The sequence below is a fragment of the Solanum verrucosum genome, unplaced genomic scaffold, assembly GCF_900185275.1.
Source record: "Solanum verrucosum unplaced genomic scaffold, falcon-dt-bn FXZP01000242.1, whole genome shotgun sequence".
Taxonomy (NCBI): Eukaryota; Viridiplantae; Streptophyta; class Magnoliopsida; order Solanales; family Solanaceae; genus Solanum; species Solanum verrucosum.
Genome location: NW_026020168.1, coordinates 330,169 through 349,564, shown reverse-complemented (window position 1 = coordinate 349,564; position 19,396 = coordinate 330,169). Strand labels below are relative to the sequence as shown.

The 19,396-nt window shown below is 35.2% G+C and overlaps 1 protein-coding gene across 2 annotated transcripts; it reads left to right on the top strand.

Annotated features, from left to right (window-relative positions):
* Nucleotides 1-1,757: 1,757 nt before the first annotated feature.
* LOC125828755 (actin-related protein 3-like) lies at nucleotides 1,758-17,754 on the top strand. Of its 2 annotated transcripts, none has more exons than XR_007443059.1 (9): nucleotides 1,758-2,088; nucleotides 2,176-2,638; nucleotides 9,434-9,580; nucleotides 15,028-15,120; nucleotides 15,425-15,544; nucleotides 16,310-16,420; nucleotides 16,569-16,699; nucleotides 16,799-16,897; nucleotides 17,050-17,754. XR_007443059.1 is itself a non-coding variant. In XM_049508084.1 (9 exons), exons 1-9 carry the CDS (start codon nucleotides 2,039-2,041, stop codon nucleotides 17,128-17,130), a joined length of 1,290 nt encoding a protein of 429 aa, XP_049364041.1. In that variant the 5' UTR covers nucleotides 1,758-2,038; the 3' UTR covers nucleotides 17,131-17,754. The 2 variants fall into 2 exon arrangements, 1 of the variants encoding a protein (XP_049364041.1); XM_049508084.1 differs by having other exon boundaries at nucleotides 16,574-16,699.
* Nucleotides 17,755-19,396: the final 1,642 nt, after the last annotated feature.

Below are 19,396 nucleotides of genomic sequence, written 5' to 3'. Positions count from 1 at the left end.
TGGATATGATAGGTCATCGAATGACACTAATCTTCTTTCTGTCTCATAGCATCAGTTCATAGAATCTCCTTTTGGTCTCATCTATGTGAATAACAAAACAACCCATTACCTTACGATATTTCTCTTTCGAACAAATTTAGGGTAAATAGATATGGACCATATTCCTCTTTCAAGCAAACTATAGAAATCAAACCTTAATTGCTTGCATCAAACTAATTACCCACCCCAATCAATCTCTTTCAAGCATCAATCAGAGATCGAAAATAGGATTAAGTTTGCAACCTTAACCCATAAGTTAACCTCATGCTATTTAGCCTAAATCCATGAATGAATAATAATAAAATAGATCAAACACAATACCACTACATTAAATTAACACCCAACTCCATAATTGCAACCCTAGACTTGGGATTTTAGCCACTCACCACAAAAAGTAAAGAAATTATACCTGTCACGATAACAACCATGGATGTGATGAAATTTAGCTATTATAATCAACACCCACTTTGATTTCAACTTCCAATTGTCAATTGCAAGAGTAGAATTGAAAATCGCAAACTAAAATGTTTTTCACAAAGTATAATATCTCATACACAACTCTCTAAGAATTTTTCCAAAAGCTCTGAAAAATACGCAAATCCCACCCTCTATTTTCTATCTCCTTTAGGCTATTTATAGTTTCCCAAAATTTTGCCCAAAATTCACTGCATGACCAACTTAGCGATATTAGCCGGGCTCGTCGAACATGATCGAAGGATCGTCGTTTGTTCCTCAACTCCCCTTTCATTTTCTTCAGGCTTCAAGTGTTTGAACCTTAGTTGGCGAACTCATTTGAATCTACCTTTCATATTCAGCGGATCGCCGATTACCACATTTGTTTGCTTTTTAAACCTTATTCTTCATCCATGTCCTATCACCTTTGGCAATGATCATCTTGTTCGCCCTTCATTTTTGACGAGTCGCCGTTTCACTTTTGGTTTACCGACCTGCCTCGATTGTCTTCGATTGTGAGCACTGCCACTTTAGACGAGGTCATGTCATTTGGTCGATCCACCCTTTTGGTTAGGCAACTCCCAGTGTGGAGTTTACACTTCTTTCAATGTTGTTGACCTTTCTTTTATGCATTCATCCTTGCCTTGTCCTTTAGTTTTTATAGTCGCAAATCATCAAACTAACATTAGAATAAGACATAATTAGGCATTGAGGACACTAATTGTTGAACTAAAAATGCCCTAAACGAGTGTAAATCTACCACTCATCAACTTACCATCTTCTCTTCTCCCTCTCTAGATCTCGCTCGCTTCTTTCCTCCTTTTCTCGATCTCGCTCGCCTCTCTCCTTCCTTTCTCGATCCCGCTTGCCTCTCTCCTCTTAATGTGTATTAATTTTGATACAAATTGGTTTGTACTTATAATTTTTTCTCCAAAATCCATGAAAAATGCCATCTCTCATCTCTCTCTCATATCTCGCTCGCCTCTCTCCTCCCCTAATATTTTGTTGTTATCCGTAATTAAGTAAACTATAACTATAAATTCCTAATTAAGGCCTAAAGTTTGCTGATTTTGAAATTTTCCTATCTGATAATAATGATTTGATATTTGAAAAACCCGACCCAAATATTTTTGTTAAAATTTCCTAATTACAATAGCCACCTGCCATGGAAGTTGGAACAAAGTAAAGCCCAATCAACAATCGAGAAATACTAGCAAACATGTTGTCTGATTGCTAAGAAAGGAATCCAAATTCAATTAGAAAAAGTACAAAATTGAAGAAGAGCAGAATCTCACACTAGACGATGAATTTGAAACTGTTTGCTTGCCTTATTCAATGAATTCGAAATTGTTTGTTTGCCTTATTCAATGAAATGGAAATGGATGAATTGAACCCTTCTACCATCGGTACTTCCGTCGTCATCACCTTTTTCCTACCTTATACGTCGTCGTTTTCACCCCCTTTCTTCCTCCTACGACCATGATTATACCCTTTAAACCTCTCTTTGGATCTCAACCGCAGATCATCTCCTTCTTCTTCAATCCTTATGGACCCTTCTACCTCTCGCCCTGCTGTAGTCATTGACAATGGAACCGGGTATTCATTCTACATCACCCTCAACCTGTTTGATTCAGTTTTTTCAACCCAATTACGTTTTTGATTCCAAATTTCTCTTATTTTCAGGTATACAAAAATTGGTTTTGCTGGAAATGTGGAGCCATGTTTCATACTACCTACAGTTGTTGCAGCTAACGAATCATTTGTTAATCAGCCTCGAGCTTTGACTAAGAACAGCAACTGGTTCGCCCAGCACAGTGCAGGGGTTATGGCGGATCTTGATTTCTTTATTGGGGATGAGGCTTTGACCAGATCTAAATCTAGTAGCAATTACAATCTTACCTATCCTATTGAACATGGACAAGTTGATAACTGGGATTCAATGGAGCGGTTCTGGCAGCAGTGTATATTCAATTACCTGCGTTGTGACCCTGAGGATCACTATTTTCTATTGACTGAAAGCCCTATGACTGCACCAGAGAACCGAGAATATACTGGTGAAATTATGTTTGAGACTTTCAATGTTCCGGGACTTTATATAGCTGTGCAGCCGGTTCTTGCTTTGGCAGCTGGGTACACAGCATCCAAGGTTGGTACTCTATCTTAAACAACTTTGTTTCCTGTTGTTTTCTGGATTTTGATGTATATGGGGGTCGGATATTTTCTGGTATTGATATTTTTGTGATCTAATTGGTCTGTAAAATTTTGTTAACCTTGTTCAACAAACCTTTTGCTTAGCAAGTAGCTTTCTTGACTAGAGTATTAAGAGAAAGTTAATTGTGTAATAGGCTTTCATTTCTCGTAATATTAGGACTAGCTTCACTCATGTATTCATTCATAAAATGATTAAAAGTGAACAAATTGATGTGCTTAGTGGAAAGCTTGTTATGTTTCTGAGATTCAGATTGTTGCCCAAGATATGAGAGTGTAAACTCTGAAAAAGGGTGCCTGTCTCTTGTACAACTGCAAATTTAGGTTGGTGGTAGAAAATAAGAACAAACATTGGCAGCATGATGCCATGTCCTTTATTTGGAACAATATCCGAAAAATGATGTATTGATGTTAGTGTCCTAGGGTCAGGGAAGTGTGTATGTGACCTACTCATTTATAAAGGTAATTTACCTTGACATATGCTACTAATAGTGCTATTTTTTGGTGGGGGTGGGAGCAGGGTTTTCTCTACCCGTTAAAACTTGCTTTCATGTAATTTAAACTATCCAATTGTTAAACAGAAGCACCTTATCGCCTTTGGTGAGACTAGAAGAAAGGAACTTTGAAAAATGAGTTGATATGCTATTTTAGGGAATAAATGTTTACTGGTCAATTTTGGGGAAAGCAAACAACCAGGGTCTGAAGGAGGCAAAAGATAGATTATTGAAAAAGTTGAAGAGGAAGAACATATAATAGAGGGATTGAGCGGAAATAGTTTTTGGTCGAGGGAGGAGAAAAAGGAAAAAAAGGAGCTATATGAGGATATGTGACTAGTGTGATGATGTTTGGCCGGAGCTTTGAGCTGTCTTTTGGAGTGGAGTTTTGGGGGTGGGGGGTGGGTGGGTCTTGAGATATCATGCCATTTTTTTGATGAGTAGCAACCAAAAAGGAGTATAAGTAGCACCGAAGGGTGTGGTGTAGTTGTCAATGAAGTGGGTTGACAACAATGACATCTCATGTTCAAATCCCAACAACGACAAAGAACACTAGTGATTTCTTCCAATATGCCCTAGTCTTAGTGGATAGACTTACAAGGTATCTAGTGCTGGTAAGAGGTGGTAGATGTCCCCTGGAATTAGTTGAGGTGCACACAAGCTACCCTGGACACCACATTTATCAAAAAGAAAAATAAAGGAAAATAAGTCAAATCATACTTGAGAATATTAGTCAAACAAATCTCCAAAAGGATTATTAGTCAAACAACCCTCCAAAAAGATTATTAGTAGAGTCAAACAAGCAATTATAAGGATAACTACTCAAATTCTAGGCCCAAGACCAAAAATATAAGATTACATCAATTAGATTCTTATTAAATTATCAAGTTGATAGTGAAATAAGTCTTCTAGGAACTGGCTTTTAACCTTTTCTTCCTTGGCCTCATTGGACTTTGTCGGGTCAACTTCTTCCATTTCTTCTATTTGAGCTTGAGATATATTAAAGCTCTTGGACCTGTCTTCTAAGGTTATAAGTCATCTTCCACCATTAGAATTTCATTATTTGAATTGAAGTCCAGGAAGTTTTCTTGAAGTTCCTTAGCTTGTAATCTCGTCAATGGCCTTCTAGAAGATTCCAAAGCTTGACCTTTAACTTCTTGAATTGGTGTCTTCCCTTGGTGGCTATCAATCTCCCGTGAAATTTCCCTCTCAAATTGGGACCCACGTTAAAAAGAAAAGATCAACTACTTAAAAGCACCGCTAAATTGGTAGTTACTAGGAAGGTTTAACTTATAGAAATTATTTCTTATCTTCTGAAGAACTTCAAATGACAAATACCGTCTTAGGTGCAACTTGGATTTCGTTTGCTAGGAAACCTCACCTTGCACATATGCACCTAAACCCAATCACCAAGCTGGGAAGTGATTTTCTTTCCATTGTTATTTACTCTTAAGGTTGTTTGGTGTTTCTTTTTCTCAATATGAAAGCGAGCTAACTTGCTCGGACTCGGGTGCGGGTGTTCGATACGGGTGCGGACCTAGAGGTCGGATCCTTCATGATCTAATTTTTAGAATTCGGGAATATGGATCCATGTATAGATACAGGTGCGGGAATTCGCCTAAAAATAATTAAACTATCTAAAATAGAGTTATAAATTAGATATCATATGGAGAAATTGAGGAAAATCCTGGAAGGAGATTAAAGGAAAAAGAGTGACATAGAAATTTCTATATAAAAGGTATTCCATTTTCTTCAATTTCACCTTAGCTTTTGTATTGATTACAAAAATCATTAACACTGTTTGGATCATTGTTACCCATTGTTTCATAATGTATTGTATTGTACTCTATTGTACTGTACTGTATGGTAGATACAATGTTTGGCTAGATTGTATTGTTTGTTATTGTTTAATAACATTATAATTGTTTGGTTTGATTGTATCGTACTGTATTATAATTTATAAATTTACTAAAATATCCTTAATTATTCTAGGGTAGGAGGTTTGACTAGAATTAAATAATATAAGGTAAAGGGTAAAATAGTATTTTGAAATATTATGTAAAGATATAATTGGAAAAAGAAATTAAGTAACAATGGAAACACACCAAATCGGTTGTTCCATAAAATAGGGGTTTTCATTGTTACGTAATGAAATTTAACAATACAATACAATACATTTTAAGTAACAATCAAAACAAACATTGTAGGTATAGTAGCGATGCAATACAATACAATGGGTAACAATGATCCAACCAGAATGTAAAACTGTCCAGACTTTCCCCATCAATTTTCATCAAAGTACCCAAAATCGGTTGACCAATTCGGACATGGATTCCACACCCACACCCATGTCGTGTTGACACGGGTGCGGCACCAAAAGTGAAGAGTCCGAGTAACTTAGAAGGCGAGTTTGCTCGTGGATCTTTTTTCATTACTTTGGTTTCGTCATACCATCAAGACTAGCAATGTCATTTTCAAGTAATGGAAGTTAATCAATAGGAGTAGGGGTATTTAAACCATAAATAACTTCAAAAGGAGACATACCTGTAGAAGAATGAATGGTCCTATATCTTTTCTTTTTTTCCTTATGAAGGGAAGAATGAATGGTCTTATTATAAGCAAACTAGTTGAACAAGTAACCTAAGTATAAGTCAAATCATCCTTCCTTAAGGAGTTCTAGTCATACAAGTAACCAAATCCTACTTCCTTAAGGAATACTAGTCAAACAGCATCCAAAATAATTTCTTGTCAAACAATTAATCACAAGGCCGACTACTTAAATTCTAGTTTCAAGACAAAATAAAATATAGCATTAATTGGACTCATTATAGTTGGTCATGAACTAAGTCTCTAGGGTTAGGCTAAAATCTATTCTTCTTGGGCCTCATTAGAGTTGATTGGGTTGGCTTCTTCCATGACTATTATTTGTGCTTGAAATAGATTGTTTTCGAGGAAAGACACCACCTCAAGAAGCTAATGCCAAGGTTTTGAACTCGTAGAAAGCCATTGACAAGATCACATGCTAAGTAACTTCAGGAAAAACTTATGGACTTTTAGTTCAAAAAAAGAAATGTCTTACGGTGAATATGAGTTAAAAACCTTAGAAGACACGTTCAAGAGCTCTACTATATTTTAAGCCCAAAACTTAGACATGAAAGAAACTCACCAACCAAGCCCAACAAGCCCAAGAAGAATGAATTTTGGCCAAGATCAAGATGACTTAATTCATGACCAACTTGATAGTTTTATAATGAGTCTAATTGATGTAATCTTTCATTTTAGTCTGGAACTAAAATTTGTGTAGTAACTCAAATCCAAGGCAGTGAAGGGTACCTACAGAGCTACCACCCAATAGGCATGTCAAAAAATAATGTGGAATCTGATGAGCCTCTGACATGGCCAGCATGTAGGACACTGCCCATCACAAGATTGATTTTTTTTTCAAGAGGCAATTGTACTCACTTTAACAAGATAGGTGGATAAACGGTCGCCTCAAAGGTTCCCGATTATATTCTTATACTTTTTCAACTAGTTGCTGTCATAATTTTGAACAAAAATTGCATACAAAGAGAAAGCTTTTCACTATATTCCAATTAGTATAGATGATTGGTTTCTTTTACAAAGATCCTTTATTCTTATATGAACCTTGTATGCGGGAAGTCTCCCTTTCACTCAATCGAACTACTGATTTATCAAAGTAGAGAGAAAAAATTCAACAATTATGTCATTTTAGAAATCCAAATCAACTTAGCAAGATTGATAAATGAATCCTTGAAGGCCACCGTCAAAGTAATCATTGTATGAAAGCCCTAGCTAGCTTGTCTTGCATCTCGAGTTGAGCTTTCCCTCTTGCTATCCTCCCCCCTTCCCGCCCCTCCTTTTTCTTTTTCCCTTTAATTTTTCTCTTGGTTTAAGTGACTGGAGATGGTTATAATAGGATATTGTGGTGTTAGGAAAGTTCGGTTGCTTTTATTAGTTGGTTTGGCAAGACGGAAGAATTTATTCGACGTATTTTTGTGTTTCTCTGCTTTTCTTGTTGGTTGGCCTGAGTTAAGGTTACAAGCACGAATGGGCTCTGGCATACTTTAACTCGGAAAGGACACCGTGACTCTAGTTGTAGATAGGAAGTTTGGTTTGAATTGTACAATATGAGGCAAGCAGGTAATGTAAGAGTGAAATGCTGGAGGAAAATAAAAAATACATATTTCCTCTTCAATGGCATAGTTTGATCCCCCCATAATAAAGTTAAGAGGTTAGATGTGACTCCCCAAATCTAGGGTTGATTTGACCCGCATCCAAAATGCCTTAAACCCTGTACCGAGCAACAAACCATCTCATATCCCATAACTATATTCAAACACATAAGGGGGATACGGTCATCGTTGTACCACCAATCACATGCATTGGGATTTCTTGCGGTCCTGTACCATCATGAATTATGCATTTTTAAATGTGATGCTGAATCATTCAAGCAAATAATGGCTCTACAGCCTCATCATAATTGAACTTGTCCTGTAAAGGGATCAAACATTGATTACCCTCATGACATACACATCTCCCATGGTGTGCCAATTGAGCCTTTACATGGCCAAAAGGACAGATAAACGCTCAAGACGCAGCCATGATATGCAAACAAATGAAGTGAAATGCTGGCCACACCAAATAAAATATGAAGTTGGGTAAAGCAAATAAGGCCAAACAGTTTGTAAGCTGACTGGTCTCAGCTGCACTGTACTGTAGCATCGCCTATGCAGTGTGCATATGCCTTATACCTTTTCCAAAAGTGTGTAATCTTCAGGGAATGCAACAAATCTACAAACAAATTTGAACCTTGTAAACCAGAATCAAATTACATTCCAGCGAAATTTGTCACCTAAGCTAGCATTCTGATTGTAAGGGCACCATTAATCATCAATATCCTCATACTGAAAGAGTCGTTCTGGTTTAAGTTCATCTACTTCCTGTATGCACTCCCCAGTATGTCAAACAGAATAGCTTTTATGTCTTTTCTCAATGACATGAACTGGTATCTTTGTCATGTCAAGGAAAGTAATGGCCAAGGAGTCTGTTCCAACCTAATATCTTCATTATTTTCTTTTGGGATAATTTCAGAGACCTCCCTTCAGGTTTCGCTCTATAACACTTACCTCCCCTGTGGTTTACGATATTACGTCAACCTCCCTTATTTTCATTTTCTTGTAACCATTCTTTAAACCTATTTAAAATAAATATAAATTAATTTAGATTTGACAATTTTACCCTTCTATATATTAATAAATATTATATAAAAAATAACTCATTTAACAAATACTTTAAAAATAAATCAGCACAAATACATTAATACTATTATATATATATATACACGTGTTTTTTTATCAAACAAAGATCAAAGTCTTTATTCAAGCTGACCCACCATTTTCACCAAATATTAACTCTTCATCTCCATTTTACCTTTACCAATTCACTGATGATTCTTTCCCCCACAATAACCCATCATTTTCCGGCAACAATTTCTTCAAATCGAAGATAAAAATGAACTCCCCAAGAGAGAAATCCGATAAGAACGATCAGATTTTGTTCTAGTTAAACATTTCCACGAGCGAAGAAGAAAAATGATCCAAGAAATAGAGATAAATCGTTGAAAATTAGATCTAAGCTTGCATATAGAAGGGTAAAATTGTCAAATCTAAATTAATTTATATTTATTTTAAATAGGTTTAAAGAATGGTTACAAGAAAATGAAAATAAGGGAGGTAGACGTAATATCGTAAACCACATGGGAGATGAGTGTAAGCGAAACCTGGAGGGAGGTCTCTGAAATTATCCCTTTTCTTTTCTAGTGGAAAATGGGAATATGAACATTGAGCTATTCAGAGAGTACTGGGTTGCATGTCAACCTTTAGTATGTTCGTTAGTTTTTTTTTTTTTTGAAATCAGTAACTTTTTATTATATCAGGGATCAAAACAGTACTTGGGTAGTACTGAAACCATGTTTACAATAGAGCTCTAGTGTCTTCCTTGTCTAGCTATAAAGAATCTAGAACATCTATGATAGACATAGTATCACTAGAGTAAATCAATAACTTTGTATGTTCGTTAGTTGCTTGACATAATATCCTGTGTATCCGTTCTCTTCTTTATGATCATAGGTTTCTTGCATTCCATTATTCCAGAAACTGAACTTAATTGTGGTCTAACAATTTGACATATCTTGTAATTGTTATACGCTATTTCTTTAGTGTGAGATGACTGGAGTCGTAGTGGATATTGGAGATGGTGCTACCCATGTTGTACCTGTTGCTGAGGGTTATGTTATTGGGAGCAGCATTAAGTCAATTCCCGTTTCTGGGAAAGATGTTACTCTCTTTGTTCAACAGCTTATGAAGGTATGTAGTTCTTGTTTCTCTTTGCCATCAGTACAACATTTCCATAAAAATGGTTGAGTAGACTATGCATGTTCACTATTTTCCTTTGACTGTTGCTGATCTATCGGGGTCGAATGAATAACATAGGATTGTGATGTCCTGAATTTTGTGTCTCAATGTTATTGGTATTATAAATCCCATGGAGTTCCAACTGTCCCGGAGATGAAAATAAAGACGTAGGAATAGGCTGTATATATAACCTTTAGCACACAAGCCTCTAGTCAAATGAGTATGCTAATAATAGCAATACCTAGTTTCAATCATTTCATTTCTTTATCTTTTAAATGAAAGCAACAGGGGCAAGGATCGTTTTGTGCTAGTTTATTAATTTCTTTTTGCAACTTTTAAAGAGTTTTTGTTTTTGTTCGCAAATTAATTTATTTTATTAATGTTTTGTATTAGATAATTTGTGAATTTCTGAAATGAAAATATTTGTCTTTACTTAAAGTTGATGAGATCTCTCTTATAGAAACTGGTTTGGCTCTTTTTTAAAAATAAAAATAAAAATAGAACTCATTATAAGTTACAATTTGTTAATTATCATGACTCAAGTACATTATATTTGAATTGGAGGGTTGTAATTGCCTATTCAAAAAAATTAGTTTTTCGTTCATATTTTTCTCATTTTTGTTCAATAGAATTTGATTGAATTGTATAAAACTCATTTTGGTTAGATAATCGTATATTTATTTATGTACTAAAAATCTTGTAAATCGACCTGGATTAGCCCAAAATGGATCGAAACGCCCTAATTTGATGTCCATCACTATGTTTATATTAAAGACCGTGGCACCCGCGTAACCTTCAAATCCTGGATCTGTCGTGCAATTCTTTACTTTGAAAATCGAGTTGATGCATTATAGCATTAATCTTTATCACAATCATTATCCAACACTGCTATTTTGTGTTACTATTTTCTTGTGGAAAAGGGTAAAAAATGCCCTTAAATTATGCAAAAAAATTAAACAAAAATGCTCTCCTTAATTAACTTGGTCTAAAAATTCCCCCATTTAATAGTTTGACCCAAAAATGCCGCTATTGTTACTTTTTTATCTGATATCCCTAAAAGTACCTCCCTATTGGTTACTTAATTGGGTCAAAAATGCCCTTTTCCCGATAATATTTTTTTTCTTTTAAACACATTTTTTTCCTAATAAAAATATTAATTTTAAAGAACCCTTTCCTTGTTTCTTTTCTTTTAAAATCTCTTTTAACTAATAAAAAAGTGGGAAGTAATTTTTTTCTTCTTAATGTCGTTTATTAATTAAAGTAGCTAAGTCTCATGTACGTTTTAACCTATAATATAGGTCATAAGTATAAGATCATAGTAACCCATCATTATTTTTCATTTAGATAATGATAAAAAAAAATTCTTATAAAATAGAAAATATTTTTATTTTTTAATAAGGGATTTGCTAATGCCATTGTTAGAATAGGAATATGTATATACAATCCTACTTAGAATAAGAATACAAATAGGAATAAGAATGGTCATAGGAATAGGAATAGTAAATAATATCCTACTTGGTCAAGGATTGTATTGTAGTGACTAGTGTTTATAAATAAAGTTTGTGTAATAATGTAGACAACAATTTAATAATATTCTTCTCCAATATTTCTCACATGGTATCATGGCCTCTACGAACTTGGTAGAGAATCAAAAGCTTCCGCCGTCGGCGGGTGGCTATTACACATATATGCCGCCCGTCTGGCCAGTGATTATGTTAACAAAAGTAGGGCCAATGATATATGCATGAACCCCATTTTCAGGAAAGATAACTCAGTCAGACAAGTCGCCGTGCGTCAATTTTTGGTGACTTTCTAGGGGTGTTTTGTGTCAACCCCATATCCGTCGGTATTTGTGTAGCACTGTGTCATCTTTCTGGTGATTACTTTTTCATATTTAATTTATGTAGCACCGTGTCATCTTTTCATGACTACTTTCTCATATCTAATTTGTGTAGCACCGTGCCATATTTCCAGTGACTACTTTTTCATATTTGATTTTCGTAATACCATGCCATCTTTTCAGTGACTACTTTTTCATATTTAATTTGTGTAGCATTGTGCCATCCTTTAGGTGACTATTTTTTTTTTTCATATCTGATTTGTGTAGCATCGTGCATCTCCCCAATTACTTTTCATATTTCATTTGCCTACTATGGTGGATTTTTCTAAACTACTTTCTCATAACTGAGTTGCATAGCACCGTGAAAAACCAAACCAAATCTTTTTGGTATTTCGGTTTTCGGTATGTGTTTTCGTGTATTTGGTATTTCGGTTCGGTTTTCGACATGTTTTTGTATTTTCGGCATTTTTGTTTAACCAAAATATACATATATATATATATATATATATATATATATAAAATTAATATTTAATAATATATATTATAATATATTATGCAATTAAATGTTAATAATATTTAATATTAAATAATAAATATTATATCAGTTGGCAGTAGCACTTAGTATTAGGTTTTCACTTTTCAATTTCCAATTTTCCGCCACACTTCCCAAGCTCCTGCTTCTCTTCCAACTTTTGGTAGGTTTTTGCTAATAGCTTCGGCTTCTCTTCCAACTTTCCAAGTTACTATTTCGGTTCAAGTTCCACACCATCACCAACACCGTGATGAAAGACCGACAACCAGCAGGCCCATAACAAAAAAAATTGAACTTAATAAACCGAACTGAACCGAATTCGGTTCAGTGTTCGGTACAACAATTCCAAAAACCAAAAATCGAAAAAAAACCGAAACCGAACCAAAATACCGAATGCCCAGCCCTAACCATGTGTCTTTTCGATGACTCAAATTTAATTTGGCGTAGTTCCATTCCTCTTTTCGATGACTCAAATCTGATTTGCGTAAGATTGTGCCATCATTCTGACCCTACACATATGATTTCTCTTTTTAGTAGGGTCCTGCCATCATTTCGATCATACCCATATTATTTCTCTTTTTCGATAGGGTCGTGCCGTCAATCCGACCTTTCCTATATAATTTCTATTTTTCAGTTGTATTGTGCTATCATTCTGATCCTACCCATATATTTTTTTTCTTAGATTGTGTCCACTTTCAGCCATCAAATCTAATACTCCGGCGTATGAGCATGTTTTAGCAACTCGTATATTGATTCCAACACTATCCATATACTTTATACTAGATTTTGAGCACTTTCTGGCAACCACTGCATTGTGAAGAAGTCTATATGAAGCAACCACCTAATTTTGTTGCTCGGAGGAGTTTAGTATCCTTGTATGTCGATTATGTAAGTCACTTTATGGTCTGAAACAATCTTTGCAAGCTTGGTTTGGGAAGTTCAACACTGTAATTTTATCACTCTGTGTTTTATTGACATTATGCATCCAATTCAGTATTCCATGATAGACCAAACACATTGAGATAGACTGACATTATGCATCAAATCTAGTATTTCATGAGAAAACTAGCCCGTTTGAATTGGCTTAAAGTAGTTTTTAAGTCAAAAATAAATAGTCCAACTTAAATGACTTTTACGTCAAAAAATAAAAAGTAGGGGGAGTCCTACTTTTGGTTTTTAACTTATTTTAAGTTATTTTTAACTTTGTCAAACACTCCCAAAAGCTAAAAATGAGTTGAAAGTAGGTTTGACCAATTGTTAAGCCAATCCAAACAGGCTCTGTTTGAATTGACTTAAAAAAAAGTAGTTTTTAAGTAAAAAAAAAAGGTCAAACTTAAATGACTTTTAAGTCAAAATAAAAAGCAAAGGGAGTTCCACTTTTGGTTTTTAACTCTTTTTAAGTCATTTAAAACTTATTTTAAGTTATTTTTAACCTTGCCAAACACTCTCAAAAGCTAAAAATGACTTACAAGTAGGTTTGACCAACTTTTAAGCCAATCCAAACAAGCTCTAAGCACATTGAGATTGATTGTCAATTTTGTGAAGTCGAGTGATCAACGTGCAAATATCTCACCAAGCCCCTCATCGGTCCTCGTATTAATTATATTTGTAACACGCTAGGTACATATAATTTGTATGCACTAGCTTGAGGGGGATTGTTAGAATAGGAATAGGTATATACAATCATACTTAGAATAGGAATAAGAATAGTAAATAGTATCCTACTTGGTAAAAGATTGTATTGTAGTGTCTATAAATATGGTCTTTGTGTAATAATGTAGACAACAATTCAATAATATTCTTCTCCAATATTTCTCACAGACATAAAATAAGAAAAATTATTACATTATTTCAAATCATAAAATATCATCGATGGAGGTATTGTTGACCCTTTATTCATTTTAACTTTAAAACCAAGGAATGTATTAACAAATGCTTATCCTACTACAATTTGAAAAATATTAAGGAAATTTTTTTTCCTAGTTTATTTGGATTTTTTTTTTATCGTATCCAAATGGAAATTAATGATGGGGTTACTATGAAATATTTTATCAGTTTAACGATTGTTTAGAAAAAATTTCCTGGAGAGTAAAGAAGATTGGATAATTAGTGATTGTTTCTCCTATGACTTGTCATGCAGAAGTTTTTTTCTCCAGTGCTCGGATCATAGTTGCTTGAATTAAGAAGTACCGCTTAAGGTTACTTGATTTGTAATATCAACGTCTTTAACCTTATGTTACCCAATTATTAGAAGATGTCCTTAACCTGTGGGAAATCTAAAACTGCCAATTGCTTAGTAGGGTAGCCACAACTAGGGGTGAGTCTTTGGTATTATCAAAGTTCGGTTTCGGTACCCGTTTAATAATTCGGTAATAACGTGTTGAAGAAAAAATATTATGACAGGGTGGAGTATTGCAATTATCTCTTAACGCAAAATTGAAGAGGACAAAATTGTTGAAATTGAGACTTCTACAGAGCACATGATGATTTCTCAAAAAGAGTTGGTCATGTTCCTACATACAATCACATTGCTGACTAGCATGTAAAAAACTAAAACTAACAAAAATAGCATCTGCTTGAACCAGCGAAGCAGATAACTGAAATCAAGAAACAGAATTACAAGTTGGTAGTACTGAATACCGGCTGCCTGGAACCAGGTACCAAAACTGACCACCAAAATTTTGAAATTTTCTCATAAAAAACATACTGGTTACCGAATTACTGGATACTGAAATTCCTTGTTCGGCCCGATAATACCAAAATTCCCGTTTAGGCTTGGTAATTTTCAGTTTCCGGTGATTTATGCTTACCAAACTACCGAAATTCCTGGTTCGGCTCGATAACACCGAAATTCATGGTTAGGCTCTGTATTTTTTACCGTTTTCGGTGATTTATGCCCACCCCTAGCCACAACTCAGATATGAGCATGTTGGGTGTTTGAGGTCTATCTTTGAGTTTCTAAGATGGTATCTCATTGTTTGATCAAGCTTCAAAAGATAACAACTTATTTTGATTATTCAAATGCAGGAAAGGGGAGAACATGTTCCAGCAGAAGATTCCTTTGAAATAGCACGAAAAGTGAAGGAAATGCATTGCTACACTTGTTCTGACATTGTGAAGGTATTAGCTATTTGTACGAGACTATATAAAAGGAGTAAAAAGGAATAAGTTGAAAGAGTAGATTAAGCTGGGCTGGACACCATGGTCATCAAAAAAAAAAAATTGAAGTTCTTTCTGATAATCCATCCAGTTCCTCTTGTTCTTCCATCCAGTTCTCAAACTTGACTCATCTGTTCGACATTTCTGTGAATTAGGGCAAGCAAATCATGCCATGATTTAAACTCACAATCCTTGTTTGCATCTGAGGCTGGAGGTTACAACTGATTTTTGCTTGTAATAGGTCCTTATTGTCAAATGATTTCAGGAGTTCAATAAGCATGATAAAGAGCCAGGGAAGTACATCAAGCACTGGAGAGGTACAAAACCAAAGACAGGAGCACCTTATTCATGTGATGTTGGCTATGAGCGATTTCTTGGTCCTGAGGTCTGGTTTATCCTCTAGCTTCAAGTTTCTCAATCTCTTGAGCTATATAGTTTTGATTTCAATGTGCTTGTTAGTTGTTAGCCTACAAGATGGGTCAAAGAAAATGGAGTACCTTGCATATAGATATTTCAATGTCAGTCCTTTTCCTTATATCACTTTTTGGGATTCTCCTCTTGATCTATATTTTTCCTCATTATACCTTGTAAGTTTTCCATTATGTCTCATAATATAGACAATAACTCTATTTTTAGAAATTTGAATTATTTTAGCCTAATACCTGCACTGCATCTGTACCTGGATTCGTACCCCCAAATCTTAAATTTTAGATCATGATGGATCCAACCTCTAGATCCGCACCTGTATCGGGTACCCGCACCCGAGTCCAAGCAATTTAGGTTTCAGCCAAATCTCTCGAATTGTTCAGACAAGTTAGCTCAAACCCTATGTTTTTTTTTGCACGGAGTAGCTTTTTTTCTTTACTCTAGTTCAATGAAAATACCCAAGTTAATTGAAGAAATCAAGATAGTATCCATGCTCATTTGACTTTGAGGGGAAGCCTCTTGACTTGGCTTACTGGTCTGGTGCTCGAGTCATGCTGAACGATAGTCTGGCGACCACTATGGGTGTGGCCGTATGGTAGAAATTAAAATAAAGGAAAACGGAGCTTTGGACCTTAATCAACATAGAGTTGGATTGAAGTAGGATTTTTTTATGGTGGTTTCAGATGCTTTATTCATAAGTTGTCTTGATGAATTGTGTTCACAGGTCTTCTTCAGTCCTGAGATTTATAATAGTGATTTTACGAACCCTTTACCTGAGGTGATTGACAAATGTATTCAGTCTGCACCAATAGACACAAGAAGAGCTTTATATAAGGTAATTTTGTTACTGAACTCCATAGAACTGTTCATTAGTGATTCAGTTCTTGATCAACAAAAAGGTTCCTTGTATCTTGAATTAACTCAAGTTATGTGTGAACGTACTTTTCTATGCGAGTGTGATATATATTGTGCACTTGTTGAAGTTCAGAATATTGTTTTATCTGGAGGGTCAACCATGTTCAAAGATTTCCATAGAAGATTGCAGCGAGATCTCAAAAAGATAGTGGATGACCGCATTCTTGCATCAGATGCTCGGTTAGGTGGAAATGTCAAAGTAAGTGTTTTCCCCTTCCATTTCTCACTTGAATTTTAGGAGAAGAATAAATAGTCTCCAATATATCAAGGATGCTTGACTACTGGAATTCAACCTCAGGCACAACCAGTTGAAGTGAATGTGGTCAGCAATCCTATCCAGAGATATGCAGTTTGGTTTGGAGGTTCTGTACTGGCTTCAACTCCTGAATTTTTTGCGGTATGTTAATGCTTCTAGTTTAGGTTTTATCTGATTGTAGTTAATTACTGCAAAATGAAGTTAATCCTTGCATTTACTGGTTTATGCATTCGGTCAAATAGGGGAATTTAAAATCTCATTTTGATGATCAATTTGAATATTTTTTATGTTAGGCTTGCCATACAAAGGCAGAATACGAGGAATATGGAGCTAGCATATGCCGGACAAATCCCGTATTCAAGGGAATGTATTGATATTGAACCGATTCAAACTGATGATTGCAAAGGCATTTATTGTCAAGATGTGCTCATCCTAACAACCCAATCCATCCGTCCTTGGTGTCAGCTTCAAGCTGAAATCCTACATCCGCAGGTGCCTTCAGTTATGTCAACCGATCGGAGGCAGTGTAGGATGAACCTGTAACGAATGGGGTTCTTGTACTTTTCTCCATTAGCAGCGCATGAATTTTGGCCTTGCGGGAAAAGTAGGCTTTCATCGTCAGGACTGGTTGGCACTTCCATTTTTCAGATGGCTGATCAGTTAAATGACATTTACTGAGCTGAATGTTATTTTCTGTGTGTTCAGTTCAGTCTAGGGATTTATCAGTTTATTTTAGTAAGAGGGCAGGATAATAAGCTTCAAACAAATTCAGGTAGGTTTTCTTTTAATTGTTATTGAATGACCGATGAGATGACTATTAGTGCTCTATGTCAAAGATTCATGTAGAAACTTGTTTTCTCTGTAGACACATTCTGAACATTGAAGCTATACCTGTATATTTGGTTCACCACTGAACCTTCATTCTTTTTCTAGGAATAGTATTGTCATTTGTCTCCAAGTTATTTCGTCTGGTGCAATTTAATCTGCATTTGCGCTTTTGTAAGCTGTTTGTTGTGATTTCTCTTAGCTTTTGGGAGTCTTGATGACAATAATTTTAGTTTGGGTTTCCGTGAGCAGCTAAAAGAAAATTGCTTGGTTAGTTGTTATTACAGAGGCGAGGCTTGTTTCTTCTTTCACTTTTCTTTGTTGATGTATTTGTGTACTTGTTTATTCTTTTGACAATATGAACGAATGGATAGAAGATACTTTGGAAGAAGCATCACTTCTTCTTTCCCTCTTTAGCAGACACATCAGTCCTCATTAAGAAATATTGTATATCTTGGCAATGCGAAAGTAACTTTCTGACTACATTAGGAGGATATTTTGAACCATCTCTCTGATGTCTGAACTCAAGTCTACTCAAGATCAGAGGCTTCACTTCTTGCAGAGGATGAAATGCTGCAGAAAATACATCTAGCAATGGTACTTGAGGAGATAGCTAAAAATGAAGAGGCGGCTTATAGATAAAGGTCTTGAATACAATGGCTGAGAAGTGGAGACGAAAACAAAATATTTTCATAGAATTGCCAGGATCAATTCTATTGATGTACTGGAAGTAGAGGGGAGTCCATTGTTGAACATGAAATTATGAAGTCTACCATACAAGAGTTCTATTACAACTTGTTACGGAATCTGCAATTGGAGACACGACTTCAATATACAGGAGGCTCCAGAAATTAGCAACGAGGAACACGAGTTGCGACACAGGAAATTTGAGGAAGAAGGCTCAACACTTAACAGGATCAGACTTTCTACAAGTGACAAGGTTCCTTGCCCTGATGATTTTGCAATGACATTTTACCAATCCTTTGTGAGATTTTGAAGGAGCACTAGGCATTATTTACATTTACTAAGTGTATGAAAAAAAAAGCCTCAATTGCCCTCATTCCAAAGAAGATTGGAACAATTGACCAATGAGATTATAGACCTATAAGCTTTATGAGTGAGGTCTATAAATTAATCATATGATGGCTCTTCATAATAGGAAGACATATTATGGTCTATGCATGTTGCATTCATCGCCAGTGAATGTGTGGATTCTAGATTGAAAGAGGAGGACCTAGGCATTATGTGTAAGGTATAGAAAAAGCATATGATCGTGTCAATTAGATTATATGCTCAACATCCTCAAGCAAATGAGATTTAGTGAGAGATGGTTGAAATGGATTGATTTATGTATCAAAATTGTCAAGTTTTCTTTACGAACTTGTTATTTTTTTTCCTTTTAGAAAGGAGTCTTAAACATGGTGATTCTCTTTCTCCATCCCTATTTATTATTTTCATGAAAATATTCAACATGATAAGGATTGCTATAAATAACAGATGGACAAACACAAGAATATATTATTTGTTTTATGAAAAACAAAAAGAATTAGCTTTATTAGAATTATCATTCTCGTCTTTGAAACTATATATAGGTTGTGTGTTGATTGGAGGAAAAACAGTCTTTTCCCAATTAAGGAGGTGAATCAGGTCCATGAGTCTAACCTCAATAATGTTTGCAATCATATCTTAGTTCAGAATTTTTCTATTCCTAATAGGAGAAGCTACTGCGTTCCTTCTAATTGATTTGTAGGACAAAGACTTGCCAACTATTTACTTGGCATGCCATTAGGGCTCAATACTTATCCTTAGGGGATA

Excerpts from the sequence above, each read along its gene's own strand:
- LOC125828755 (XM_049508084.1), top strand. The coding sequence starts at position 2,039 with ATGGACCCTTCTACCTCTCGCCCTGCTGTAGTCATTGACAATGGAACC. Across the intron at positions 9,581-15,027 it reads TTGTTCAACAGCTTATGAAG|GAAAGGGGAGAACATGTTCC; the intron begins GTATGTAGTTCT and ends ATTCAAATGCAG. Across the intron at positions 16,421-16,573 it reads CAAGAAGAGCTTTATATAAG|AATATTGTTTTATCTGGAGG; the intron begins GTAATTTTGTTA and ends GTTGAAGTTCAG.